The sequence below is a fragment of the Haemaphysalis longicornis genome, unplaced genomic scaffold (assembly GCF_048455015.1).
Source record: "Haemaphysalis longicornis isolate Haplotype H1 unplaced genomic scaffold, Haemaphysalis longicornis Haplotype H1 scaffold_1, whole genome shotgun sequence".
NCBI classification, from domain to species: domain Eukaryota; kingdom Metazoa; phylum Arthropoda; class Arachnida; order Ixodida; family Ixodidae; genus Haemaphysalis; species Haemaphysalis longicornis.
This window is the reverse complement of record NW_027526203.1, coordinates 292,457,219-292,484,986: the sequence shown is the minus strand read 5'-3', so window position 1 is coordinate 292,484,986 and position 27,768 is coordinate 292,457,219. Positions and strand designations below refer to the sequence as shown.

At 49.3% G+C, this 27,768-nt stretch overlaps 1 protein-coding gene across 9 annotated transcripts in view; it reads left to right on the top strand.

Annotated features, from left to right (window-relative positions):
• Cac (calcium voltage-gated channel subunit cacophony) overlaps positions 1-27,768 on the top strand; it is a 906,370-nt gene that overhangs the window by 771,741 nt on the left and 106,861 nt on the right. For all 9 annotated transcript variants that reach the window (XM_077679772.1, XM_077679785.1, XM_077679745.1 and 6 more), the window contains 6 exons: positions 8,040-8,261; positions 13,222-13,327; positions 17,155-17,294; positions 25,585-25,685; positions 26,509-26,664; positions 27,538-27,764. In XM_077679772.1, the coding sequence (XP_077535898.1) occupies positions 8,040-8,261; positions 13,222-13,327; positions 17,155-17,294; positions 25,585-25,685; positions 26,509-26,664; positions 27,538-27,764 (952 nt within the window). The remainder of the gene's footprint in view (positions 1-8,039; positions 8,262-13,221; positions 13,328-17,154; positions 17,295-25,584; positions 25,686-26,508; positions 26,665-27,537; positions 27,765-27,768) is intronic.

Below are 27,768 nucleotides of genomic sequence, written 5' to 3'. Positions count from 1 at the left end.
AAGTAAAGAATAATAATAATAATAATAATAATAATAATGCAGTTATACCTAGATCTAACAAACCTCCATGTAACGAATTTCTGGATTTAACGAAGTTTTTCCATTGCGCGTTGCCATCCCCATTGAAACCCATGTGTTTCCGACCTCTATGTAGCGAAGTCATTGCGACGGTTAACCTTGATGTAACGAATTCGCTACGCTAATGAGCCATGTTTTTTTCCACTTTTTCTAAAAAAATCGGCTGGAGAAATGCACTAATTTAGCGAACTTCGCCCGCACCGCAAGATACCGTGCGTTTCCAGTGTGAGTGCGGCGTCGGTTAGGTGCTATAACCCTGCCTGTCGGTATACGTATAGTCGCGCGTCTTCACTCGCCTCTGCGGCGTCGGTTCGTCGGTGATGAGTTCTGCTGGCAAAAAACGAAAAGTTTTGCATTTCCAAGGCAAGCTCGCAGTTTTAAATTCCGCGGGGAGAAATAAGAACGTCGCTGCCCGGTGCAGCATCCTGGCTAGCACCCTCTCAACAATTTTGAGTTCGGCAAGGAGCAGCAAGTTCACGAAATAGGCGCCTTTTCAGCACAAGTTTGATCCTTTAACGGGTTAAGGCACCGAAAAGTGTCGAAAGAAAAAGTGATGCTTAGATTACGCTTGTGAATGCGGGTAATTGACCTTGCTCCTTTGTAGTGCCGTGTGGTGACTACGTTCGTGGGAAAGCAGCAGGCTCGTGCACGCAGCTTTCCAGTGTGAAATAAATCCTTTAAGGGTGACTTCACCACCACCTATGCATTTTGGTTTCGTTTCTGCTTCATGCACTCGAGCCTTAATTAACTCGAAACCTGCGTGTAACGAAAACCTGCATGTAACGAAATATCGCGATCTTTTGTCAACATTGTTATATCGAGGTTTAACTGTAATATTAATAATAAAAGAGTCGTGCCCCAGGGGTTATGATTCTTCCTCCGCGGTCGATTGCCAGAACATCTAAACTGGCAGAGATTGCTGCATCCATGGCGCATGACCATCGTGTACCGGAAATAGCGATACCATTCTTCAGGAAAGATGCTACAGTTCTTGCGTCCGGCGTGGCATGGACCATGCAGCGTTCGACCTGGCCTGACGCATCACGTCGTTACACGCCGCTATATTTTATCGATCCGCTCTTCAAATTCAAAATGCACCTGGACTCTCCAAGCGCGAAGAAGCAATAGTGCATCGCGTGCGGCTGAATGTCGCATACACGCGAAATTTCCTCTTTAAGTTGAAGCGGACCACGTTGCCAGTCTGTCCACACTGCAATGTACGGTAAAACCCGCAGCACCTGCTCTGCGAATGCGCTCTATTCAGTGTCCAAAGAACGTCCCTCGTAGCATCTTTTGGGACTGCCGCTTCTCGTGGTCAATCGACTGAGGGGCGGGTTAGGTCCGTGGGCATGTCCCAAACGTGCTTCACGCGTGGCAAAAGCTCTGATCGTGTTCCTTTGACATACAGGTCTTGTCCAGGCACTGTAAGCGACTAAACGTATCCGTGCACATCAGCTTCTTCAACATCATTCCTATCATCATTACTACTGTCACCACATAGCGCATCAAGCTATAGGCATCTCTTAATAGGACTTGGTTGCTGCCTAGTTGGTTCATGGCAGACGAAGGAATAAATACTGCGCGAAAGACGAGGGCGAAGGAAAAAGGGGACACAGGAAGAGTGCCTATCAGCCCGGTTAACCCTTCATGAAAGATCGTTTTTTCTCTCTTTAAACTGGTGAAAGCATTTCGTTCCTCAGAATTGTGTTCGGCGACGCATGCGCCGTGCTTCCGGCGACGAACAAACGCCAAGCTGCGGGCGGTAGACGCCCGGCGAAGTACACGTGCCCCTCGTGTCGCGCCATCGAAAAGTGCTCCTTATAATAGAATATTAGTGAGTTTTAGCTGACCGTCTTTCATGGTCCGCTCCGCTCCGATAGCAAGCGGAAGCGCCATTGAGCATGCGTGGCGCGCGCTTGGCCGCGAACGGCATTGGCTCCGGTTGCGCTGAGCGGGCCGCCGATACCGGAGCGGAGCGTCGAAAACGATCAGCTAAAACTCTCTATTGACCGCTGTTGCTGTAAGCGCACAAACACGGGCGAGCAGCCAGCGTGTAAACAAACTGACAGTGACCAAACGATGCAAGGAAGACGCTCGCGCGTTATGTATTCGAAAAAGCTGTCCAATAGTCGACATCTATGCGCCGTGACGTAAAGACGCGATGACGACGCAAATGCGCGGCACGAAGGATGGCGGGAAAGTCAAATTAGGCATATCAAAGGGGTGACAAACTTTGCGACGTAGTTCTCAGCTTCCTGCTATCCGTAAAGAAAGGGAGTTTTAACTCAAACGCTGCTGCCTAGGCAACCTCGCGATTGCGCGGTGATATTTTCCGCGTTCAAAACACGCTTCAGGATTCTTTTAAGAAGTATCATCATTCTCTCTGGTGAGATAAACTCCGTCTTGTCCGTTACGTAAAAAAGTATCACACAAGCTATTATTTCACCATCGAAAACTGTGTGTCATCTGCAAACAAACTGCCAGGCAAACAAACAGGTAAACAAACAAACAAACAAACAAACAGGTAGGGACTTGCTGAGACATTTTTCGACTTCGGTAAGCTTCCCTTATTTTCTTCTTTGGGCGAAACTCTTTCGGCCGTCAATTTGATGGTGAGGCCAGCACTCACTGGCGCCCACTTCCAAAGCGGCCGTTCACTCTCGCCACGGTGGCTCAGTGGCATTGTCGGCGCAATGCGGAAATGAAGATTATCTACACGGTATAGGCGGCGTTGCCGCAAGGCCTTGCAGTAGCGGCGACGGCGTCGCCAGCTTGAAACTCGTTGGAGCCGTCGTGCTGCTGAAACCCCCGGGAATCTTCGTCGCGCGCTGAAGACGAGCAATTCCGTACGACAGAGGGCACTGTCGTTTTTTGAATTAGCGTCGGAGATTTCTCACAGCAGTCGACATTGAGCAACTGGCCACTATAAGGGCATTTTAATTGACGTCAGTCAGTCCTATGTTGGCTGACAGCCTCATTTTTAGTATGCATGCAATGTTGCGCTGCTAAATTGCAATGTCTTGTACATTGTCAAAGCCAGGCAGTAAAAAGAAAAGCTTCTGTGGCCCTGTGGTATAGTACCCGCTTATGAAAGGGAAGACTAGGGTTAGAAACCGGCAGAGGGGTAGTAGGGTGTGTGTGTGTGTGTGTGTGTGTGTGTGTGTGTGTGTGTGTGTGTGTGTGTGTGTGTGTGTGTGTGTGTGTGTGTGTGGGTGCGTGCGTATGGGTGCGTGCGTGCGGGCGGGCGGGCGGGCGGGCGGGCGGGCGGGCGGGCGGGCGTGCGTGCGGGCGTGCGCGCGCCTTTTAGGGGCTCGGGCTGTCGGCCTCTCCTGTCGTCGTCGTCGTTTCATGTAGTCACGGTACTAAAACACCGGGACTCTCGTTTTCTAACGCCTTCCGCTAGAACGTTTCATCTCGTGGGCAAAAATTCGTACTAAAAGAACACACCGCGACACTCGTTTTCCAAAGACTCGCGCTAGAACGGTTCGTGCTTCAAAGACACGAGACTTTTACAGCAAAGCTGTATATCTCTACCCTCGCCCCTCAACCTCTTCCCCCCCTCCCCAAAGGCGCCAAGAATACACTTATGCACTGCATGCTTCGCCCCTCCCCAGGTTTCACGTTACTGGAGATGTTCCTCTCAGAGCCGATCCACGCTGATCGATCTTTCATTTTCGTTCATCTAGATTTCGTTGCGATGTTTTTTTTTATTCTGGTTATTATTACAACTATAACGCGATCGACGCACAGGACTTCGGGAATACGTTGGGTTAGATTGGGTTTAATATAGGTTGTGTCCGGTATAGTTGACTTGATTAGGTTGGGTTCGTTGACGTTGGTCTGGATTTTGGTATGTTATGTTACGTTCCGTTGGGTTGGGTTAGTTTGGGTAGAATGGGTTATGTTACGCTAGGTTATGTTCTGTGAGGTTAGGTTAGGCCGGGTTCAGACTGTTGTCGCAACTGTGGTAATATCTTTAAATAATGACGTCATTTGACGCCTCAACCAACTGAACTGCGTGAAACGCCGTTACGTCGGTAGTCTGAACATGGCATTATACTACGTTAGGTTAAATCTCGCCCTCACTTTTGTTACTTGAATTATAAGGTGGTCGCCGTACGGGACTATCATTGGTTAGACGTGGAAAGTAGAGCTAAATTCAGGTCTGTTTAGTTGACGTCAGGTAATATTATTGAGGTAATTTTAGGTCAGCCAGCTCTTGTGGAAACTGCAGTAAAATTTCCCTACCGTAGTTCTCATGGCTGCCGTGAGAATAGAAGCAGCCAAAAATAAATCATACAGAAACACTCGGCGCACGCTCAATTCCCATTCGCTGCGACGCGTGCCATAGCGTGTGCATTACAAAAATAAAACACACATAAAATCGGGCGCCTCAAAAATCTCGCCCGCAGTCTCGTTTGACCTTCAACGCTTGTGGGGGCAGTGTTGCGGCAGCATGGATAGTGATTCTTCAACAAGTAGCTCCATGCGAAACCGATGTCGAGACTGTAGGCTTGGCGTCGACATCGGCACAAGACTCGTCAATGAACTTAGGCAAAGAAAGTGCTTTCGCGCTTTTATCTCATATCAATGGTCTTATAAATCTTCAGCAACCTATCTTGTTCATGGGTACGAATAAATAAATCGAGAATATCCAAGTAATAATTTTTGTTAGCCCTTTTTTCCGTCCCTTACTTCTTTCTTCTTCCTTTGTTTTTATTTGTGTAGGCGCATTGAAAGTTTCGCGCGAGGGCTAAAGCGTGGAGCTTTCTTATGAAAGTGTATTTCGCCATCGTATTTTGTCGCACATAGATGTTTACACTTTGGATCCTAATATCGCCCGCCGGTTGCCCTATATTTCCCTTCATTCACGCTTAAATTTTGAGCCGGCTCTCGGGACACGTCTTTACCGCGAAAAACAAGATTAAGAGCCTCCTTTGTCGCCCTTGCTTCCCATGTATATTTCACTTTGTTTTCGTTCCCAACGCCGAGTCGCACTTTTTTGTCGGCCTTCTCAAAACTTTGTCCCGCCAGACCCACCCCCTGTTCTCGGCGAACGAACCGAAGTGGCGCGGCGACCACGGCGTATAGAGAATTCTCTCTGTGGGTCCCTCTCAATTGTGTTCCTGCATAATGAAAGCTGGGAGAGAGCAGTTGTGACCTCGTTTAGAGTGCTGGGAAGCCACAGTCGGAGCGCAAGCCACTCAGGTGCCGGACTGACCTCATTGTGTTTCGAAGCAGCACGTTCTCTATGCTCTTTCGGTTTGCCTGTACCGCCGCTCATTTCTAACGCGCGCAGGCCACCCCGCGAAGGCGTGACAAGTGGAAATGGCTACGCCAGAGGAGGGATGAACACGCAGGGAAAAGAAGTGACCCCGCCCATATACGATGTCATCGGAAGTGCGGAAGGCGGTCCACCATTGCGTTGTCAAACTCGTTCAAGGTGCCTTGCGCTAGAGGACGGCTTCAGCATTGTCGTTCAGTTGCTTTATTTTGGTGCTTCGAGGCGTTATGCGATAGAGAACAAATAATTAAGAAGCCGCCTCTGAGCGAGCACACGTGCGCACTGTGGTTCTGTGCAATAACAGCTCGGCTTTATACCAAGCTTCATATTCGTTGAAGAGGAATGAAGTGGTTGAAAAGTTATGCGATATTACGTTGCACAGTCCTTTTACGATGGTACTACAGATTTATGACTTCCGTGAACTTCTTGCAATACTGTCAATTCCAAACAAATTCTAAAGATCGAATTTCAAGTTATCGCTGCTTTTCTAAAAAAAAAAGAAGGGGGGGGGGGGGGTCCCTGCTGGTTTATCCCTGAAGTCCCTGCTGGTGACTTCAGGGATAAACGGGACACCGTGAGGACGTACTCTGGAAAAACGGAACGTTTTTGTTTTTGCCTTTTACTTTTCGGTTAAACGGCATTCTTCGTTGTGACAGAAAACACAGCGAAACATGCCTATTTAATATAGTATCGAATCCGCTTGTTTATAACCGAAGTTTCTCATCAGCGGGGGTATCGAACCAGTCCAGTTGGTATTCTGTATTTGTAACTTAGCGCGGCAGGATTACAAAGCGCCTGTCGTCGCATTGAAGTGGCTAGTATTATATGTTAATTATAACTTTGTAGCGTGCGGAATACGAACCTACAGGAATTCACATGGTACTAGGTCCTCTCTCTGGTTCTGCAGGAACACTTCGATGTTCAGTTGCTTAACCAAGCTTTTTAATCCAATCGCGACGGCCTTCACAGTGTGCTGGTTAGAGTGTGTGTTTGTCTTTTAACGCGAAAGCACTAGTTGACTCGGTATGTCGAAGATCCGGCGTTATGTGTCGCAAGCCAGAAATGGCTCGAAAAATGGCTGACGGCGCAAACAGAATAAAGGTCAAGTAATTGAGTTCAAAATAAAATTGGGTAAATTTGGGTCAAGATGCGAAGCGAGCACAGGGCGTGGGGAATGTGAGCCGAGCACGGATCCCCAACACCACCACAGCTCCATGGCTGTAACGAACTGAAAGTCGACCTAATGACTGAGTTGTGGCTTCCGTCTTACAGACGTGTGTTAGGTACGTGCTAAGGCATAAATGAGCAATGTTACTTACAAAAGCAGTAATCAGGCGAGTATCAAAGTACGTTACCGCTAAATGTACTCTTTGATTGAGGATTCGGACGCAGGAATGTGCCGATGATGAGGATGATGATTAGTGGCTCTCCCTGTGAATCGGGGCATCGGTTGTCAATAACCGACTTGCCTGTTTTATTACGCTTACTTGCCCTGCTCCCAGCTAACCTAATTGACTTGCTTCCTCCCTCCCATCTCCCCCTCTTTCCTGTTTTAAACTCATCGCTTCCACCCCCCTTTTTTCTCCCCTCGCTGTTCTAAATTATCATCCGTATGATAACTCCGCCTGCGTACCCATCCCTTCCCTAAGTTTTCCTCCACCACCACTCCAGTCGCTTCTTCGTCACCTCTATGGCCTTGAAGGTGAGGTTCCCCTTCGCCCCAAATCCCAAAGCCTCCGCCAGCGTCGTTTCCCCCTCACCCCGCGGTGGCCGTCCTGACATTAGTAGCGCCATCACGCGGCATCCACTGAAACCCGCAATCGTACGCCGCTACCCCGACAGACGGCGTCGAGCGCGGGCATGTGTAGGCCTGGCGTATGGACTAACGTTTTCGCTCAAGGATGTTCAGTAAGAGAGAATGCCATCGGGGAAGCATTTGTGAATTCGTTAGAATTTCTTCAGTCGGTCTGATTTTCGAGAGAGAGGCAGAGATAAAGATTTAATGAATAATGAAGTGGTTAGCCACAGTCATGGAGGAAAGAAAGGTTAGGAGAGGACCCTATGGCCACTGGAGCATTGGGAGAAGTATGGAGGAAGTCACGTGGCTTTCTCGCGCTCTCAGGGGGTCTCTAGCAACCACGTCGTAGCAATGGCAGCGAAGGCCGGCCCACCGAGGCTCTACGTCACTAAGTGGCCCAGCGGATATCCAATGGTCGGGAGGCGCACACTCAGCAGTGTGGGGCGAGCAAAAGTGGGGGAATTGGGGCGTGTGCGCCAAATACAAGCAAAAAGAGACGACGCCTAAGATGGCGTTTCCGGCTTTAGCTGAGGTGATGTCAGGGCCTCTCCTAAATTTTTCTTTCCTCCTTGGCCACAGTGCCATGAGATAAAAACAGTGTCTTTGGTGCAGGCACTAAGACACATACTTCGAGGCAGATTCGAATCGCATACGAAATGGGGAAGACAGCACATAAATGCATATAATGGGGTTCCTTTCGCTACACCACGATGTCGAGGGGGTTTTTCGTTGCTCACTTCAGGATGGATCGTGTTGCGAGCTTTTTCGCCGAGTGTAAAATCTCTCGGACATGCGGGGTGTGGGGTACAGTGGCGCTGTGTGGACGAGGAGTGGCAGAATTGCTGCTTGAGACGGCGCTCTGTGGCGGTGTTCGTGCAGGCTGTCGGCGCTGTCGGCGGAAAGCAGCGGTGAGCGCGGCCTGCTGAGGGGGGCCCCGGAGACGAGCGGCCATGCGCTGGGCGGGAGCGGTGCCCTGAGGACCGAGCCCGGCATGGCCAGGCGCAAGGCCCTCGACCCGCGGGCCAGGGGGCCTTCCTCGCTCTTCCTCCTCTCCGAGGACAACTTGCTGCGACGATACACCAAGTTCTTCATCGAGTGGCCATATCCTTTGCTGTTGCCGCAGGGGGCTGTCCACAGGAAACAGCCTGCTGGAAGGACAGCATTCTCGGGAATACCCCGTTGTCGCACGCACACTGCTGCCCCATTTGACGGCGCCCGAAGGCGCCCGTTGCGAGTTCGTCTTGGCAGAGTGACTGGCGCAAGCGTAGCGAAACTATTAACACTCCGCTTACGCCCTTCACTACGTCACAATCTATATGATGTTACGCTAAAAGCAGCAGCTGCAAGCAGCGAACGGATACGCTGATAATTTCTGAGCTTTACCTAGAAGCTACTCGGAAAATGTCAAATTTCTTTGAGCCAATCGCCATTGATATTCTCTTGTGTCGTCCAGCTCATAAAATGCTAAAAGGAACATGCATAATACAGGTATGTTGTCTCGCTACAACTGACGATGCGATTTGTTTCAGTTTTGCAGTGTCGATTTCAGTCAAATGCTTTGCATTGCCGTGCAAGTACAGTCGGAACATTTATGCTGGTAAACGCGAATGTTCTGCCCCTTGTTACTATCGGTGTGTATTTATGCGCTACAATCAGCAGCAAAATGCGAGGTTACTGGCGCGATCGATTACGCGACCTGCCCAGCCGTAGCCGCCATGCTCCTCCTAGGTGGCAGCACTTCCCTTGCTTGAATAGTACACGTTTTTTCTTCCCGGTGTGTGACGTACTATTTTGTGACACGGAAGAATGAAAGAAACAACGCAGCACATTTGCTTGCGAACAAGCAAGCATCTTTCCCGTCGAACAAAAGCCGGAGCAGCTTTGAAAGATAGCTTTTTTCAGTTACAACAAGACGTAACTTAGCCTATAGTGTCCCTATAAGTTATTTCGGGCTTTTGAGACCCCAATTCCTCACGTACTCAAAAAAGTTCCGTACTTTTAACCTCAACGTCTTCTGTAGTCATGGCTCCTAGATTCTGGCTGTGACTGATTTTGATGTGCAAGAGCGCTAAACGAGGGGGAGGGCACCGAAATGAAGGTAGCAGAACCCGCCTAGCAGAGCATTTAGCCGAGGTTAGCCACATGCCATGGTCGACGAGCCTCCGTCATCTCCCGACGAAGATTGAAAGGAATCGGTTTAATGTAGCTGTTTACACATACTCGCTAAAACACGCTGGTGAGTCCGCTTTGTTGCGATGGCAAAGTCTTTTGGTTCAGACGACATTTGCACGTCCGCTCTGTACGTGTGCAGAAAGCTTGCGCTGGCGCATCCTTGGTATCTATCCTTGAATATAGAGTGCTTGGCGCGTCGGGTTTTTAAAAAAAAAAACAAGAAATATCACAAAAGAAGCGTTATTTCATGTATCGTGACCGACGTCGTGCCGACGTCAAAGATTGCGAGGGCGTGGTCGGCAGAACGATGTTCGGCCATTGTCCTTCCAGGCACGTGGAGAGTACCGTATTTGGGAAGAGCCCTACATGGCGCTGTAGTAAGTTACCACTCAAGCTACAAACCAGTCACTCCTCCTTTCTCTGGTGTTGTGCGCTTCTCGCAGCCTAGGCGCGCTGAACGTCGCTGAAGGTTGTCATGGAGAAATCTGCATTGCTTACTGCTTGGCAGGAAAAAAGGCCAAACATCTGCAACTTCTGCACTGTGAAAACGTATGAAAAGTTGCAAAGGTTCTTGAGCAGCAACGTCTGCGAGATAAAAATTAGCACGACTTATTTGTCACGCCAAATGAAGCGCTTACTACTGAGTTATAGGGAGCTCCTGACTTCGCATTTTAAGACGACATACGGTCAAACGACTGTTGGCTCAATGCACCTTGGTAGGAGATCTGCGCTGGCTCGGGTATTTACATATCTATTTTCGTGTTTATTTGCCCACACTCACGGTTAAACGATGTTACTACACAGGGGAGAGGTTGCGGCCCGATATAACGGTAGCCACAAAGGAAGAGCCGCTAATCGTAAACACTTCTGCCACAAAGTACGTAAAAACCGCGGTAGGAAGGAGTACAGATATCGTGTGTTAGCGTGTGCTGATAGTCATCTGTACATCTGTACATGCGTAAACAGAAACTGTGCGAAAAACTGACTTTAACCATCCATCACGTCTTCCGCAACATGTGGCTGCTTTGCATACAAGGCACATCTACCATGAAAATGATTTCCGCAGATGTCTTATTTTCGAACGCCGGCCGTTTGTAGAAAACTGTAGGCACCAGTCACGCCTGAGGCCTATGGCCTTCGCTCCTCAACTCTGTCATTCTCCAAGGTGCTGATGCATTCGAAAAGAGTGCGCTTGTTCATAGGGCTCTGCACGGGGAACGGAGGATACCATAGTTTATATTTCCCCACTTCAATGCATACTCTTTAACTCGGCACTGAGCGATATGTCACAGCGGCAGTACAGCCCATGAAATCGAGCACGAGAATATGCAGTTCATGACAACGGGTCTGCGGCAGGAAGAGCTACACACAGCCCCGGGCTAACGAAAGTCGTCCGTACTCTTTCCTCAGGCTGCACTTTCACAGCGGGGGACATCGTTGTGCCGGGAGCTGTGATGAATGGGCCAATCCGAATGCAACGTGTACGCTTACGTTGACCGTAGGGTTAGCGCGAGCATTGAGGTGCTGGAGGGAGGCTGGCCGCGAGGGAAAAGCGAGAGACTGTCGTGCAGCGTGCAGCGGCCCGACACTCGCGCGCTGTCCCCACCCCCACCTTCCACCGAGGGGCACCCACGCGTCCCAAGAAGCCGCCCTGCCGGGCTAGAGACGACCCCTGCCGAGCCATCGATCGAGGGCCGCGGACTGTGCATGGCGCCATCTTCCGGCGCCTACTCGGCGCAGCATTGGGAAACGCCTCGGAAAAGGCCCCACAAACGCGAGGGAGAGCGGCAAAGAGCAAGTGGGCAGTTTTGTTCGCCTGCCCGTGCCAGTTGTGCGCTGCCTCGAGTTTGCGCACACGGCCGACACCTTCAATCAGGCCGTGTTAGATTGTCTGCTTCTTTGCGCCATCGAGTGCACCAGTGAGCCCGTACTGCATGGCCGAATCCCGAGTCTAGACGAGACTTCCGTCGCCCACGCGCTCCGGGTCCCTAAGACGAAGCAGCTGCTCCCCGCCCGTACTTCTTTTCTTGGCCGCAGTCCAGGTTTCTCCCTGAAACTGCCCCACGCTTGCCCGGGCGGGTTTTCTGTGCTTGCTCGCTGCCCTCATGACTCCCTGAACATCTTCGTGCGCAAAGGTGACGTCAGTGAAGCGTCGGCACGTAACCAGGCGTTCTCCGCGACAGTCGTCCGTCCGTGCGACAGACGATGGCTCTGCAGCGGAGGATGAGAACCAGTCCGCTGCGCCTGTGAAGTAACATGCACGAATCGCAGCCGACCCTTTTTGTGGGAGCTCAGGAATTCTGCCAGCCGGCAGACTCTGAAGGGTAGACGGACTGTCATTGGGGCACTGCAAGCAGCCTGCTCACGCGCATTCCTGCTTCTAAAAGTTGTCTTCGCGGAGTCGCGCTGTCATCGCAGATATTACATTCCGCCAAGACACCAATTCAGTGGAGAATAATGTGGGCTCCTAGGTACGGTCAACCGCAATGGTACAGGTGATGGTCGACCGGCATGTACACTTGGCCAGCTGTCCTGTGTTCGCCCAGCTTCATTGGACATGCTTCAATGCTCGGGGCGGGCTCAACGTGCCGCTTCACCCCTCTCCGTTGGTTCGGGCCCATACGCCCGCGAGAGTATCGAGCGAAAGCAGAGGCAACACTGATGGAATAAATAGTTGCTCAGCTGTCTTCCCGTCACTCTTCACGGTCATCCTAGGCATATACGTGCTGCCTGAGAGACAGGAGTAAATAATCGAGGGCTATATTTACCATCCATTCGTTACGCACCTTCACTTCCGTTCGGTGGCAACACGTTCAATGTACAAGTCGAGCACCGCGCACCTCGCAGTAAACACGCGCCTAAAGCTCAGTTTTATAGTCGCAAATTTCTTGCATTTAAGTGACTTACATGCGACTGCCTTGCAAATTTCTCCACTGTAGGTTGCTTCTGACTGTACATTGTGAAGCTTATAAAGTACCTTTAAACCACTGCATCGTTTGTTTCCTGCTCCACGTACGTTCCGTGCGTACGCGCGGGTCTCGACTGGCCTATAAGCGCGTAAATACGATGTGTACTGCGCACAACTGGAGTCAATGGGCACAAATAAAATAGCGCAAGTCACCGGGTCAGATAAGGATGAAATAAGAATAAAAATGGGAGGATGAGGAGAAATTTTGCCATTTCCCGCATGAGTATGGACAGATGGGAGTATATTCTCGGCCTTGGTCAGAGGTTACTGGGCGTTCCTGACATTAGTGTAATAACTGCCCAGCAAGTAGTAAGGCCAGATTACATTCCGCCATTATACACGCTTCAGAAAGCTTTGAGTTCACAAATTCGTATGCCAGTCCGTTATACCGCTGTGCGGGACTACCAGTAAAACTTCATCATCAATACTTTTATTGAGAGGAAAAAAGACAAATAGGTAATCACTGTATCCATTGTACAGATACCTTGCCACCTTTCAAGTATGGTCAACCAGTTTCCTCTGAAGCCCCAGGGCTGGGCTGGCAACAACTGCCTCCCACTGCTCTCGTTTCTCCTGCGGTGTTGTATATAGCTTGGTATAACCAGAGTCCTTCAATGCCTTTGAAGGACTGTGGTATACCTTCGGTTTGCCGCCGCAATTGGGGCAAGTGTGTATGACGTTGTTGCTGATACATTAGGCTATACGAATGTAGATTTGAATAGGTCTTTGTTTGTATTTATCGCCGCGATATGGCGGTCTTAATTTAACTCACCTTTGGTTGCATTCGGCTCCACATAGAGGAACGGGTAACGGCGTGAGCTAAGCGCGTCATTGCCGCTTCGGGGATATTGGGGTCTAAGGGTCCGCGGCGCCGCCTGCGTCGTGCGACCGTAGCGTTGTCCTCCTTGACTGGCGCTGCACTCCGCTCGAGTATGCCGTGCTGCTCACCATCATCGCTAACTGCATCGTGCTGGCGCTCGAAGAGCACCTGCCCAAAGGCGACCGGACGCCGCTCGCCCAGAAGCTGGTGAGACCCGCTTTCCAATTACGTCACGGTGACGACTGCACCAGCATGCTTCACAAACGCTTGCTAGCTTCGTCGTGCGGCGTAAAATCGTTTTCCTTCCAAAAGAACTCCACCACTCTCATTTGTAAAATCCTTCCCCGGGAAATTTTCAGTTATTGCGTGAGCAATAGATGAGGCGTGTGGGCAAAATTTGCGGCTTACTCGCCAACACCAAGCGAAATAAGAACGTAGAACGACACAGAGCGCGTGTGGAAAAGGGTGCGATAAACAGAACCTCGAGAGCGCGTGTTGAGGGCGGGACGTCATGCCAAGCCCCGGCCGGCAGCGACATTGGTTGCGGTTGCGCTGCGTGCGCATTTGCTAGGGAGACGTTTTATAGCAGTTTATTTACCTACTTTTGTGTTTTTCGTTTGCGCCCTTAATTAATTGGCAGTCAAACTGAAGCATAAATCTCGAGCCTCCTGTGTCAAGAAAACGCAGACCACCATTTTTTCTCCCGGCCTGCACATGTAACATGTAGCGTACTAATTACATGCAGTGGTTTTGTTAACTTTCTATTATCGCGATGATTGCGGGCGCACTCTGACGTTTAACTTTCTAATATCGCGATGATTGCGGGCGCACTGTGACGCTAGCTTGCAATATTAAAGGGACCCGCAACACTTTTTTCAACTTTTTTTAAACCTTAAATGCTTGCAGGACGTAGTCACCAAACACACCCATTGCTTAGATTAGGGGGTCGCAAAGTACCTCAGCCAGAAATTACTGCTCAATGCCCATCAGATAACTTGTAAACTCGCTCAAAAGATTTTTCTATCTTTCCCGATCTTGACGTTCTTCGATGGCTCGAATTACGTCACTAAGGCCATGTAGCGGCTGTTGGCCGATTTTCCTTCAGTTGCAGCAATGAACGCTTTTCGGTAGCAACTTAAAAAAAAGCCACAAAAACAAAGCAGAAACGGAAGGCGTATCTGGTGAGATGAGCAAATCACGCAGTGCCGCTCCGTGCTGGTGATAACTATAGCTTTCGCAGTGGTTCTAGGCGCGAAGGAAAGAGTAAAAGAGCTTATCGAAAGTGCTGCAGGGTCCCTTTAACGCTCCCGAGGCAACAGTTCCCTAAACAGCTCACTTCGTCACCTTTCGTGAGCCCCTGAGTTCGACCTTGCCTTTGGAGTGATGCTGGGAAACTTTTGAAGAAAGAAAAGTCTGACCTGCTTTCTTGGGCAGCAAAGTTTTCCTGGCTTCTCTCAAAGACGTCGGTCGTAAACTGATACCCCGCAATTTCTCACTTTTTTCACATGTCGCTATCAAAAATTATCGCGGCAGTGCGGTGCAAGAGACAACAACAGCAACCTCACTTTCATTAGGTCATTGCCCGCTGCAACAAGAGACAGTCGCTGTCCATTGTTGAAGCGCGCTGTTTTAACTGCACTGTAAGACGATCTTGTGGTTCCGCTTCACCGCAGTGCATTTGAGTGACCGATCCATACAGTCAACAGTGAGATTTCAGTGAATGGTACTGTCGAGCATACGATTTGTTCGGTCAGCGTGTGTCATCGCGCAATGCAGACATAACGTTCTGCCTTGCGCAGTGTCATAGTGAAGATCGCAATTTGACTCAAATGGTAGTCACGTTGCAGTCAACCGCCTAATTTTTCTTTATTTGTGTCATTGTTTTTTGTTGTTGTTTTTTTTTTTACTTGACGGCATTGTGGTGAAGCTTAACCAAAGGATTGCTTTAGAGTGGGCCAAGTCATGTCACATTATCGCACTGTACGGGTGAAATGGTGACTTCCAATAGTATGCACGAACATTAAAGAAAAACAAAACTCTACGCTTCGTGGTGAAAACGCTGCTAGAACACTATTGGATATAGGCCGCAGTTTTTAGATCACTGAAAGAAAACCACATAGTCAACATCTGAAGTGCGTTCAAATGTCTACCGCTTTCGCGGGCTGCTACCAACTTCCACAGCGTGGCTGTTGGCACAGCATTGTTATAGTTCGTTGCTTCGAGCAGTCGACGTATTGGAGTATCGCTGCATCTACAGCGCTGTGCATGCAGCGCTGCACCCAGCCCTGTAAATGTTGCGCGCCCCGTTTTTGAAATCAAGCAGAGCGAAGAAGTCGGCCTGCCCAGCAGCCACGCTTGCTGTGCCAGTTATCTGAACACACTCGCCCTCCAGGTGCTTAGCTGCTTTAGAAACTTCGGGAGGAAGAGGGCGAGGGAGAGGTGTGAATCCGGTGCTGCGTGGCCGTACTCCGGTCTGCGTTGAGCCCATTCGCGTGTGGTCCTGGTGCCTCCGCGGGCAGTGTGCCGCGTACTCGGCACAACTGAGTGCCTTCGACTGCGCATTCGTGAAATGTTAACCACGAATAACAGAGCACAGCCAAGTGACTAGCCTGATGCTGCGCATTCTTGCGCCGCTTTCCTGCACTGCGCATTGTCAGTTGTCGAATTTGCGGTCTCGGATGCAGCGGTTTGTCAGCTAGCTGCATTGCGGCGAAGCGGAAGCTTAGGGATTTTGAAGAGTATAATCTCACAGACTGCTTTCGACAAAAAAAAAAAAAAAAAGGAAGGAATAAAGAAAGAACAGAAAAGAAGAAAGACTGTTTCGTGGATTTTCAGCTCTTCGAATCAATTTTTCTAGTGTCAACAAGTAGATAATGACGTTTCTTTAGTGACGGTTCCCTGCGCGCCGAATCTGCAATTGCCTCCTACACTACAAATATTAGTCCTACAGTGGGTGAGGGTATGAAATAAGAATTGCACCTGCTTTTCTTTTTCACACTTTCTGGGAAACTTGCCAGGGATTTCTTCACCGCAACTGATCTCAGTGGCCAGTCATTGCGATAAAACGAAGAGAGTAGGGAAACGATGAAGGCCATCATACGACTTGAGTCGAAAAATGTGGTTGTCTCTGCGGTATCAGGCAATGCAAGCGTGACTCTTCCCCTTGTGTGTCATGTCCCAGTGCAGGTCATGTTTTTTTAGTCAAGCTTACCACCCCGTTCGGACGCAGCAACCACTGACCAATTGATTGGCCATTCAGGAGAAATACAGGAGTACATTCGAATATAAATTGTTTAGAGTGTGCAGCCCGTGTGAGCGATTTCAGAAAGCGCCCTTTAGATCCTACCGCACCAAAAAGTTTCTTCTGTTCTCCCGATCCCAGTATCAAAAAATAATAATAAAGCTGCTGTAAACTATGCGGCCGCGCTAGGCATTTTTCGGCTCCACTATCAGCAGTTACACCATGAACAAATTTCCGTCAGCATACTTCGTCGCAATGCAGCCGAGCGTACAATAGCTGGCTCCTAGGTAACAAACTGACGAATAACGGGACGCGCCATTCTATTGGACCAAAAAAACTTGTGTTCGCAATGGGTTCACGCAAAACAAAACGTCATGCATACATGCGCCATCACAGTGCATGCCGCATTTTCGAATCAAATCGTATGCTTTGCATCGTGATTAGCCTGCTTTGTCAAATCCTAATGATTCGTCCTTCAGGAGCGTTGTAGTGAAACAAGGCAACGTTTTTTTTAAGTGAACAAAAGACTATAATACATTGGCAGCAAAATTTAGCCCATTTACTCTGCCTTTTTAAGAGTTGTGTACTTAGTCGTCGACGCAGCACTTTCTTGTCTTTCAGATAACGCTATACCCATTCACCTGATCCCCATTTTGGACTGAGACTGAAGCTGCGGGGTTCCATTTAATAAATGCTATGACTCTCACACGCACAAGCACAAAAATGGCAATAGGCTGGTCCTTGACAGGAGCGTAGTTTTCCTCGTCTAACTGTCACTCTTGTCTGTTTTCAGGAAAAAACGGAGCCTTACTTTCTAGGTATCTTCTGCGTAGAAGCCCTATTGAAAATTGTAGCCTTAGGATTTATACTGCACCGCGGAGCGTACCTCCGCAACATTTGGAATATCATGGACTTCGTGGTTGTCGTCACGGGGTAAGTAAAAGCTCTTCTGGGACCTTTGCCACCATCTCCTTTTTGTACTAAGACGGAGATCCGAATCAAATACCCAAACTTGTTCACGACCACAGTAAGGTGATAAATATTCTGCATTAACTCTGCGACCGTTGTTTCGGAAAGCTGCCTCAAAATGTAATACTGGACGTGCGTGAGCTGGCAGGACGCCGTGTAAGTGCGAAACATTTTTATGCTTGGTTTCGGGAAAGCATGTGAAGCAATATCATCAATCCTTCTTTTCGTTAAATTTGTAACAGTCTGCACCTCGGCAAATGAGAAAAAAATATTTACACAAATTAAAGTCGCGCGAGAAACTTGAACCGAAAATAATCGTAATGGGATGTGATTTTCTCGCGTTATGGGCAGCTGGGGATTTTTTTATTTTACTTGTGAGGCATTAAAATTTGATCCTGTTTTATTTTGTTCCCTGGAAGGCAACGGAAAGCTACGCGCCTCAAGATAACCTTAGGTGGCTTGCCAATGCGGCAAGCTCATCGTGTGCAGTTTCTCAGCGTCAGCGTCGACTCTAACCTATTCTGGAGGCAGGCCGTGGAAAGAATGCGGACGAACAGGTTTAACGGGCCGTAACAACAGAGCTAGTGCTGGGTTCAACCGGACATTACTAAAGAAGTGTACTGCTGCCGAGTCGCATGAAAAGGAAGGTTTCATCACTGAGCACATCCTAAAATGTCCACTATTTTCGAGCATACGTGTTGAACAGCGCCATCTCTGGAACTATACGCAAACGACAGCTTAGATATGTCATCAAATATTACCCCTGGTGTTGCTTAGTGGCAGCGCTTTCAGTTAATATTCGCGGTAGTTTTATCGCTGCTGCAAATATCGCCTTATGAGGTCAAACGTTGATTCGGAGCGAACTTGTCAACATTTCCGGTGCTCTATTTTATAGCGCGACACTCTAGAGGACCGCGAACGTAAGAACTTCGGCATTGCTGAACACAAAGACATTTTTCAGCCAGTTTTCTCTTTCGTGGCAATAGCCTTATTGAGCGGCCTGCTGACTAAAGATAAGCTTAACAGAACGTGGCCTGGGCACAATTTGCACCTAAGAATACCTATCTATTGAACAATAGCGGGGCAGCAGGTTTTACAAAGTCCGCACGTCTGGCTATGCCGTGTACAGATAGGCGCCAGAAAGTCAAAGATAATGTGAGAACGTTGACTAAGACCAATGCATACGATGATAATACCACTGCGCCTGACGTCAGCTAAACTGCGCGTTTATTATTATACTTGTGATTTTGCCTCGACAACAGCTGGAAGCAATTTTGATGTCAGCCTAGTGGTCCTAGCCGTTTTTTACCTCGAAGATTTTATGGGGCATTTTTTTTTCCTACCGCATCTTAGAGAACTGTGCTTTCACTCTTCGAACGCAGCTCCAAGCGCGCTGGTACATGAGCGACTTGTAAAGGGTCTGGAAAGGCTGCGTGTTAGTGCAGTTCGCTTCTCATCGAAAGTGCATCAACGAAAACAAATACTACGGCTTAAAACTATGTCCTCTATCAGCCTTTCTATAACAGTTGTAATCGTGTATCCTTTGTTACCACGAAATTTTTTGTAATGGGTCAATCGGGACGATCCCTTAAAAAGTAGCACTGCCAGTTGACACGGCGCCTTCGCTGATTATACGACGGTTCTGCCTCAGGCAATGCGAAAAGAAAAAAGAACTGGCATCGAAGGGCGCTGAGTGGCGTGTAGACGAGGTCGTACGTTGGGACAATGCCTCTCGGACTACTAAAGAGCGCAAGGGCAGAAAAAGAAGCGCCGCACCCCAGCTGACGATTGCCTGTAAGGGAGAAGCGAGGCAGCTGTAAGGCAGCTTTGGGGCCGCAATTTCGCTCTGCTTCCTTTGTCCTACAAGTGCCCCCCGCGGAATGCCTCACAGTCCCGGGAGCTGGCAGGCGCTTCCGCGTTCGGGCCCCGAGTGGCGCCCCTGCTGCGACCGCGGTCATGTTCTGTTTCAGGATAATGAATATAACGGCGCAGCAGACGGAGAACTTAGACTTACGAATGCTGCGGTCGTTTCGAGTATTGCGTCCACTGAAACTTGTCTCGCGCACGCCAAGTAAGTGCGCCCGTTGAGCCGAGCGCGTTTGCCGTCGCTAGCCAGAGCGGCCGCCCGTAGAGCAGCACGTGCCTTCCGCACAGGCGGCGCTGTCCAAGGGCGCGCTCGGCCCGTCCAGCCCGCCGTAGCCGTGGCGTAGCCCAGCCGGGCCCGCTGTGTGCGGGGCCCGGCGCCGGTGAGTAGGAGGACGCTGGCCCGGGCTCCCTAGGAGCCGGTCACCACTCGTCTCGCGAGCCCCGCTGCGCCGCTCGGGAAAAGTTAGTCCCGACGACGCCGCAGGCGTCGCACTGCGGTGACGCCAGCTGTGTAGCGCGTAGTTGTACGTAGCATTTACTCCCTGTCTGTAGAGGCAAACGCCTCGAACAACCTGTTGCGTGTTTTGTTACTCGGTGTGTAGAATCGCCGAGTCACTGCGGGCCTCAGCAGCGTTTCCACTCCATCAGTGACACGGAATAGGGATGCATTAGTGAATCAGTTTTGTTTTTCACTCCCCACCGTTATCGCAACGCAGGTACGCGCCTGTGACCAGTGGTGTGGTTTACCTTCAGGCTTACGCTGTGCACAGTGCGTTACAGTACGCTGTTTGTTGCTTATTTTTTATTCCATAGGAAAGCTGGAGTAATAGTGCTCCTCTAGGTAAAAAACTAGAAAAGAAACGTTTTAAATTAAGCTTAAAAATTCATAAGCATTTGGTACAGTTTATTTACACAGTCTCACACTACAAGGGAGCACAAAGGACAAGATATAACGTGAAAACCATCAGCGAGGTAACTTTGGCGTTTCGGCGTGGTTCATATTTTGATTTATTTATAATGAGGTTTAACGTGCCGACGCTACACAGGCGATGAGGCGTGCTGTAGTGGATGGCCCGGATCAATCTTGACCACCTGGGGATCTTTAAGTGCGCCGAAATCTCGAACACACAGGCGTTTTCGCTTTTCGCCTCCATCAGAAAATCGGCCGCCGCGGCCGGGAATCGAACCCGCGTCCTTTGGCTCAGCAGCACAACGCCACATCCACTGAGCAACCGCGGCGGGTGCTGTTCCATGTTTACATGGCAGCTTTAATAGGGTTACGCTTCTGCATCGGAAGGCGAGTGGGAGACCAGCGCCGCCGCTGTGGTAACGCAGAGAGAGCGCTGCTACAGCGAGAAAGTGGTGAGCGCCGTTGACATCATAAAGAGGAGAGAGAGAGAGAGAGCGAGAGAGAGAGTTCTTCTTTGCAATCGCCACAGGTATATGTGTGCCGTGGGAAAAGCGTCGTGGGCAGCCTAGCGCCTAAGCGCCATGCGATCTCTTGTATACATGGCTCGTCGCAAGAGATTCACCGCAAATGCGATGAGTGAGTGGCAACGGGTTCTTAATATAGGTTCTGCAATGATGTAAATGTTGCTTCAAAGTGGTTACGCTAGCGTAATATTACTGTATCAATGACCTGTTGTCGTCGAAATGATAACTTAATATAATCGCAGTAATAGGGTATTATCATGCAGGAAAATAACGCAAGGGTCATCGCAATATAACGCACCACCATTGCAATAATAACGTAAGATCATTAGAATACTTGCGTTATGTCGTTACAACGTCACATGCTGTACCCATTGACATATCTCGCCGCGTACTCGGGTGGCTGAGCTGAAGTTTGACATTATCCGATCAAATACTCGTTGTTCCTCTGTTTTTTTCTTCTCTCGCGAACCTACCAGCTACTACTTGCACCGACTGGTAAAAAAGTAGCGGTGAGAAACTATGTTTCGGACAGCGCACGTTTTCCCCACGTAACCGGTGGTAGCGAACTGACAAGTTTTATGTGAACTATAAACAAACGCACCTTTCTCTATATCTTCCTAAGATACCTAGCACCTTTGACCTTTCGCCGGTTTTCAGCAGGTTGGAGACGCTTAAAAATGCCAGTTTAATGAAGGCGTTGAAAAGATATCCAGAAATCAACCAACCTCGCGAGGAACGGCATACAAAATTTATCCATTCATGCTAATTTCTTGCAGACAATGCTTTGTGAACGATTTTGCTTATGCTTTGTGCCAGCGCCTGGCCACGCAGGGGGGGATCTGCGGGTCATGCGTTTGTTCCTTTTGGCGTTAGACCGCGCCCGCCTTTATCGTTTGATAGGGAAGGAGTGTAAACTGTCTGCATTCGCCGAGACTGTTCTTGTTTGATCTACAATGTTCTCGATCTGATTGGATGTTTCTGAAAAGGACTGCGCCCCCAGATAGATTCGGGCAGACCAAACGCCGCGGCATTCGATTCGCGATGCTCGACAGGGCACGCCACTTTATTTGACTGCTCCTTCGACGTTTGTGATTTTCTTATAGTTCAGCGCTGAGCACGAGTTCGCTCCAATAAACTTTAATTACTGCGAGAACCTTGATTACGTGGCAATATTTAGAGCCTGGCGCTTGCACTTGTTGGCGGAAGAGTGGCCCCAGCTGGAACTCAAAAGCCAAAGGTGGCCCCTCTAATCTCTCCAGCCAGATCGTATTGACAGCCCTGGCTGGAAAACAGCCCATACACTCTTCAGAGGTTCTAGAAAAAAACAACTTAATTGAATCTCCCGCCAAGGTCGCAAGCGACCCGCTAATTTCGGGGTCGTGGGGGGAGCACACAAAGGCGGCGCCGTCTGCATTTTGATACGGCTTGAGCAGGACTGCCCACGCGTCGGACAAAAGAGACGTTAAGCCGCGCTCAATAAAGACGAACACGGCCGCCCCAGAAGGCGCCGGCCGCCTTTATTGCCTCCTCCTCCGCGGCCGCGTCTGCCCTAGTTTTGTTCGCCTTGCTCCTGACTGTTCGTGGAGTAGCTTCACCTGGACTGATCCCGCTGCGGCCTGGGCTGCGTTAAGAAATGTCGCCGTCGCCCAATGTTTGTTGCCGCTGAACACTTGAATTTTGTGTCTTTCTACCCGGAGCTTCCGGCAGAAGACCCAGATTGGACAGACGGCCGTGGCCACGCGTCAATATCCGCGCCCACACCCTCGCACTGCTTTACACAACTTGAGGCCAAGGCGTCAGTTAGGCCAGGCTTTGGCGGAGCTGTACCACATCGTGCTTCACTGTCTATCGAAGCTGCGCGCTCTTCTTACTTCGCAGAAGTTCACTCGTGCTCTTTTGCCCTTCCTGAGCTTGGTTGCCGTCAGTTTTATTCCTAGGATTCCGGTTTGTTTCTTTTGCTATCCTGGCGACCTTAGTTAGCTGCCATCCTTCACGCTGTTTGTTAAGGATGAAGGGAGAGGATGTTCCTGCGCTGTTTGTGACTCAGGATGGTGAGGCTCGAGTCGCTTAGGCTTACCACCGTTCATATGGGGAAAAACAAAGTCGCATTGAAGAAACGTTACGAGGGGTTGACTACATTTTGCCGCTATATATTATAGTCTCGTTCACCAACACTTTTGAGAACCTAGTATTATTTCGATTTGCCGTGGACGGGTCGATTAGTTCGGTTGTTTGAAATAGTTTTGACGCGGAAACGTTACTACGCTATGATTCCCCGATCAACACCTGAAGATGTCCGTGAAAATGCTCGCACACAATGCACAGAGAAGAACAATCACTGCGATCAAAGCGGCAAAAACGGCCAATATTGACGCCCGGCAGCCTGACTCGACACATGTGGCCTGCGCTGCGACACGGTGCATTGCAAGCAAGGAGCATTGCTTTGCGTGATGGCACAGCGAAGATGACATCTTTCGAGTCAAGTCCTCGTTATTTGCCAAATTTGTTCCCCCGTACTCCGCGAATGATCATTCAGGTGCATTGTGGCGAAGTAGATCGACAGACACTTTTTAGAGTGAAGTGTATCCATTTTCGCCGATATTGACAAATGTGGAAACACATTCAGTGATTACTTATTGCAGAGGAGTTTTTAATACCGTCGCGTTCACGAAGTAAATGTTCTTTCTTTGCGAAAAAAGAACTAGCGGCGCAGAAATGTACTCCCTTTTTTGACTTCCTACTTTAGAAGCAAAAATAAAGATTCTTCGCAGCGCTCCATTCGCTTTTATTTTCCTCTTCGCTTTGCGCCTCGGGGTCTAAGGTTGTCGGTGAACGAACAGGAGTCAACACAGCGGTTGTGTCTTGAGCCGTCGGATGTTCGGGCGATGAAGGCACACAGTCGAAGTGTCTAAAAGCACGCGACGAAGCAGGGCGTCTTCTCCGCGCTACTGCTCTCCTATATTTTAGGTTCTTTAATGCCGTTACGCAGCTCACTGCTTCGCGGGAACCTGTGGCCGTGTTTCGCTCACAAAAAGCTGACATTTCTCCGGTTTCTTGGGCGTTTCTTTATTATTATTATTAATATTGTCAGACAAAACAAGTCAAACGAGTCGAGCGCGCACTTCGGTTGCGCTCAACACAAGCAGCTCGCGCGTGCGTGGCTGTGTTTGTCTCTTAAAGTTTGAGACACCTTATGTAATCTTAATAAAGGCTGGGGTATCAGGCCTGTCTTAGTAATGTTTCTAATATTCTGACCAGACAGTGTGTCCGCCATGTGTACAACCGGGGGGACGCGTGATAAAAGCAGCCCTCAATGCTAGAATTCGTACCGTGTTTTGCTTATCAATCTGGTCACTGGTAGCACTTGCCATTCCTCCTCAGCGTTCAACTGCTTAGCCACTGAGAGGGGCCCAGTCGCGTCATAGGCAGGCGATGAAACAGCTCTCCGCCTTTATTGAACTCGACAGCACTGAGCCAAATGTACCACGACTATCGTGAAATTTTCTTCCTCCCAACCTTTGTCAATACGCACACATGAATCGAGTTAAGTGGTCAGACTTCGAACGAGGCGAAGGAGCACCGAATGATGGTTGTATGCCCATTCGATGATTTTAAATAAATTCAGCAACCCTCCGTGCTATCACCGCCTAGGTGCACGCCGATCGTTGGTCAGTATCGGCGAAGATATAAAATTGTCACAACGGATACATTCTTCTGGTAGGGGATGAGACAATCGCTTTTCGCGTTATTTAGTTATGAGTGTGTCCTTTGCGTTTTTGTTTTTAATGGCTACCGAAGACCGTTAAGCCCAACCTTAAGTTTTCCTACGGCCTCCTAGTTGGGCCTTTCTCTCTAGCTGAGGCCAAGATTCGTGATGTTGGGGAAGCTGAGACAACTAATTGCTTGCGGAAAGAAAGATGAAATGAAAAAACAACAACGCTGTGTGTGGGGGCGTAGTCCTCTTTTATTACCGGGAGTGAAAACCAGTCTCTATGCCTGTGTAGCAGTGCGGGGTGCAACATGGCTGCTTGAAATTCAATTGAAACGCGGACTCTTGGGTTCATACCCAGCCCCTGATAGCGTTGCGCATAAACGAACAAAAATGTTGTCGGGGAACGAATAAAATGCATCTTAAATCGTCTGTATGTACTAGGCTGTAAGCGCTGCAGTAGCTTTTGGTTTACGTTTCTGTTCGCGCTTCGATAAGCTGCCGTCTTCAGTATTATACTTCTACAGCCACTAAGCTATGTGTATAGATACCGTTTACTACACGCTACTGCTTGGCAATTAGGTTGAGTAAACCCTTGCCGTCTTGATTCTGCTTTAAGCGAGCGCCATGTGATGCCGTCAGAAAACATCGCTTTGAGCCTTGCAAGCTTTATTCAAATTATTTACTTTGATGTTGCAGTGGGTGCGGTTATTCTTAGCATTTTAATCATTTGGTGTAGTATAAATGCCAGGAGGCAGATTACGAGCGTCGTCGTTTAGAAGTGCGGCTGGTTTAGCCTCTAGTGAATGGTTTGAAGATTGTCATTTACAGAAGACGTCATCGACAATCGAATAGCACGCCACTCTTGGCAGACGTTTCGATCTGGGAGGCACCCAAAAAAAAAGAAGTTGCATGTTAGAAAGGGAGCGTTGTTAGTGACGTAGAGAATATGGGACGCGATAGGACCCATATATTTGGTGCACTGCGATCAATGAAACTCCCTAAAGAAACTATGTCAGCAGTGCATTGTGCACCGCTCGTCTTACACCCTACTCTTACACCCTACACCCTACACCGTAATAGACCGCCGGCTCCCTGAAGGGACACCCCGTGGGCAGAGTGGAGACGCTGCTGGACCGCAGGAGACTGGGTAGAGATGAAGGCGCATGCGCGGCAGTCTAGCAGCCGCTGTGTGTAGTTTAGACCCGTAGTTAGAGCAGCCCGCTCCCCTTGTTTTGCTTGCAGGTTTGTTACCTACTTTGTACCGGAGGATTTAGATTTAGATCTCAGAACCTTGAGAGCCATCAGGGTGCTTCGACCCTTGAAGCTGGTCTCCGGAATCCCAAGTGAGTCACTCCTTGGGCGACCCTGCTTGCCGATGTGCTGCTGGCCGGCTGGCTGGCGCCGCAGCTGATCTGCCGCCTTGGCTGTACTCGTCGGGCAGAGACTTCATTGCCCGTAGATAGACGCCTCTGCTCCAGTTTTTATTCAGACAGTCTGACTTGACTTGAGAAAGAGGAAAAACATATTGCACAAATGAAAGCAAGCAGAACAGGGCGTTGTATTGGGCTAGTAAATTCTCTAAGAATTCGGTCCTTTCTTGGAGAAGTTTATGCACTGTCTAGTCTTACGCTCAACAAGTGCGGAAGTGTATATTCCCGTTAATATAGCTTGCACGCGTGAGATCAACCTTTCAAAGACCGAAAAATACAAAACTGCTCGAAGCCAAATTTGGCGGAGTTAGGAAACCGAAACTATGTGTTTTTCGGTTGTAAAAAGGTGAGGGCCCAACAATGTTTGCCTACAAATTCAAATTCAGGTTTTAATTTTATTCACGATGCTACTGGCAGTTTCTCAGTCGAAAAACAAATGTACAGAAAAAGGCTCAATAGTTTGCAAAACCGTAGGTGGGACGACCCTCCTCTCAATATAAAAAAATGAAATGAAATTGCGACAAGTAACGGTACTACAAAGTCGTTAACCTTTTAATTGGAGAATCATAGCGCGCTCGCACGTAAGGCGTTGCTAGAAGCGCCGCCTGTATGCGTTCAGTGAATATCTGTAAAATCAAGAAATAGGCACACACGCAGTGAAAGAAATGCTCGCTGGTGACGCACCCTGACGCTCTCTCTCTCTCTCTCTCTCTCTCTCTCTCCATTCCATTTGCAGGCCTTCAAGTAGTGTTGAAGTCCATCATCAAAGCCATGGCGCCACTGCTTCAAATAGGACTTCTTGTTCTCTTTGCCATCGTTATATTTGCCATTATTGGCCTTGAATTTTACAGCGGTGCTTTACACAAAACATGCTACAGTTTAGAAGATGCAAGTAAGTGCCCCCGCGGTGTTCCTGCATTCTCTGCATTCTGAAGCTGTTTCAATGGGACTTAAGAAAACAGCATATTGGAGTGAGTGTTCCCGTGGTAACGGAGAACGAGGGAAAGGAAAAAAAATCCCGGGCCATCTCCACTAACGTGAAACCTGGGGAGGGGTGAAGCATGCAGTGTATACAAGTGCATTCTTGGCGCCTTGGCGTTTTTGCCAACGGAGATCAAACCGTTGGGGGCACAGTTATACAGCTTTGCTGTAAAAGTCTCTTGTCTTTGAACGCATGGCCTTCCCTCGATTAATAAAGGACTACAACAACAACTTTGAAGCACGGAGCTCTCTAGCGCGAGGCGTAATCAAGTGTCCCGGTGTTTTTGTAGTACGCGTTACGTTCTAGCAAGAGGCGTAAACGAGTTTCCCGGTGTTTTAGTACCGTGAATAGTTGAGACCAACGATGATTACGGCGACGACGACGACAGGAGACGCCAACAGCCCCAGCCCCTAAGGGGCTTCGCCCCTAAAAACCTGAAAAACGTTTCACGAGTTTTTAATGCACAAGGGCCGGACTTTCGTGCATGGGGGGGGGGGGGGGGGGGGGGGGGGGATGCTGTTTTATTGTGGATTAACATTGGAATATACATTGTTTGTGCGTGCGTGCATGCGTGCGAGCGCGTGCATGCGGTTGCCTATGGGCCGACGCAGCACGGCGTAACCTTGTCGGCTCCTCTGCAACAAAGCGGCAACGAAGTGCCTAATGCCGTCCTCGTCGCGGCGGAGCCGATCGCCAGCCGGGTTCAGCTGCGTGTGTACTTTGCAAACGCACACCTTTGGGTGTGCATACTGGACGACGTAATGGCGGCGCTTTTCTTTGCAGCTGAGATCGTTCCGGAGGGCGAGCAGGAGACCCCCTGTTACCAGGACTCTCCGCTAAACTCGTCGCATCCCTCCGGGGCGTACATTTGCGACCACAACGTCTCCATGTGCAAGGAGGGCTGGATCGGCCCCAACTACGGCATCACTAGCTTCGACAACATCTTTTTCGCCATGTTAACTGTTTTTCAATGCATCACCATGGAGGGTTGGACGGCCATTTTGTACTGGGTAA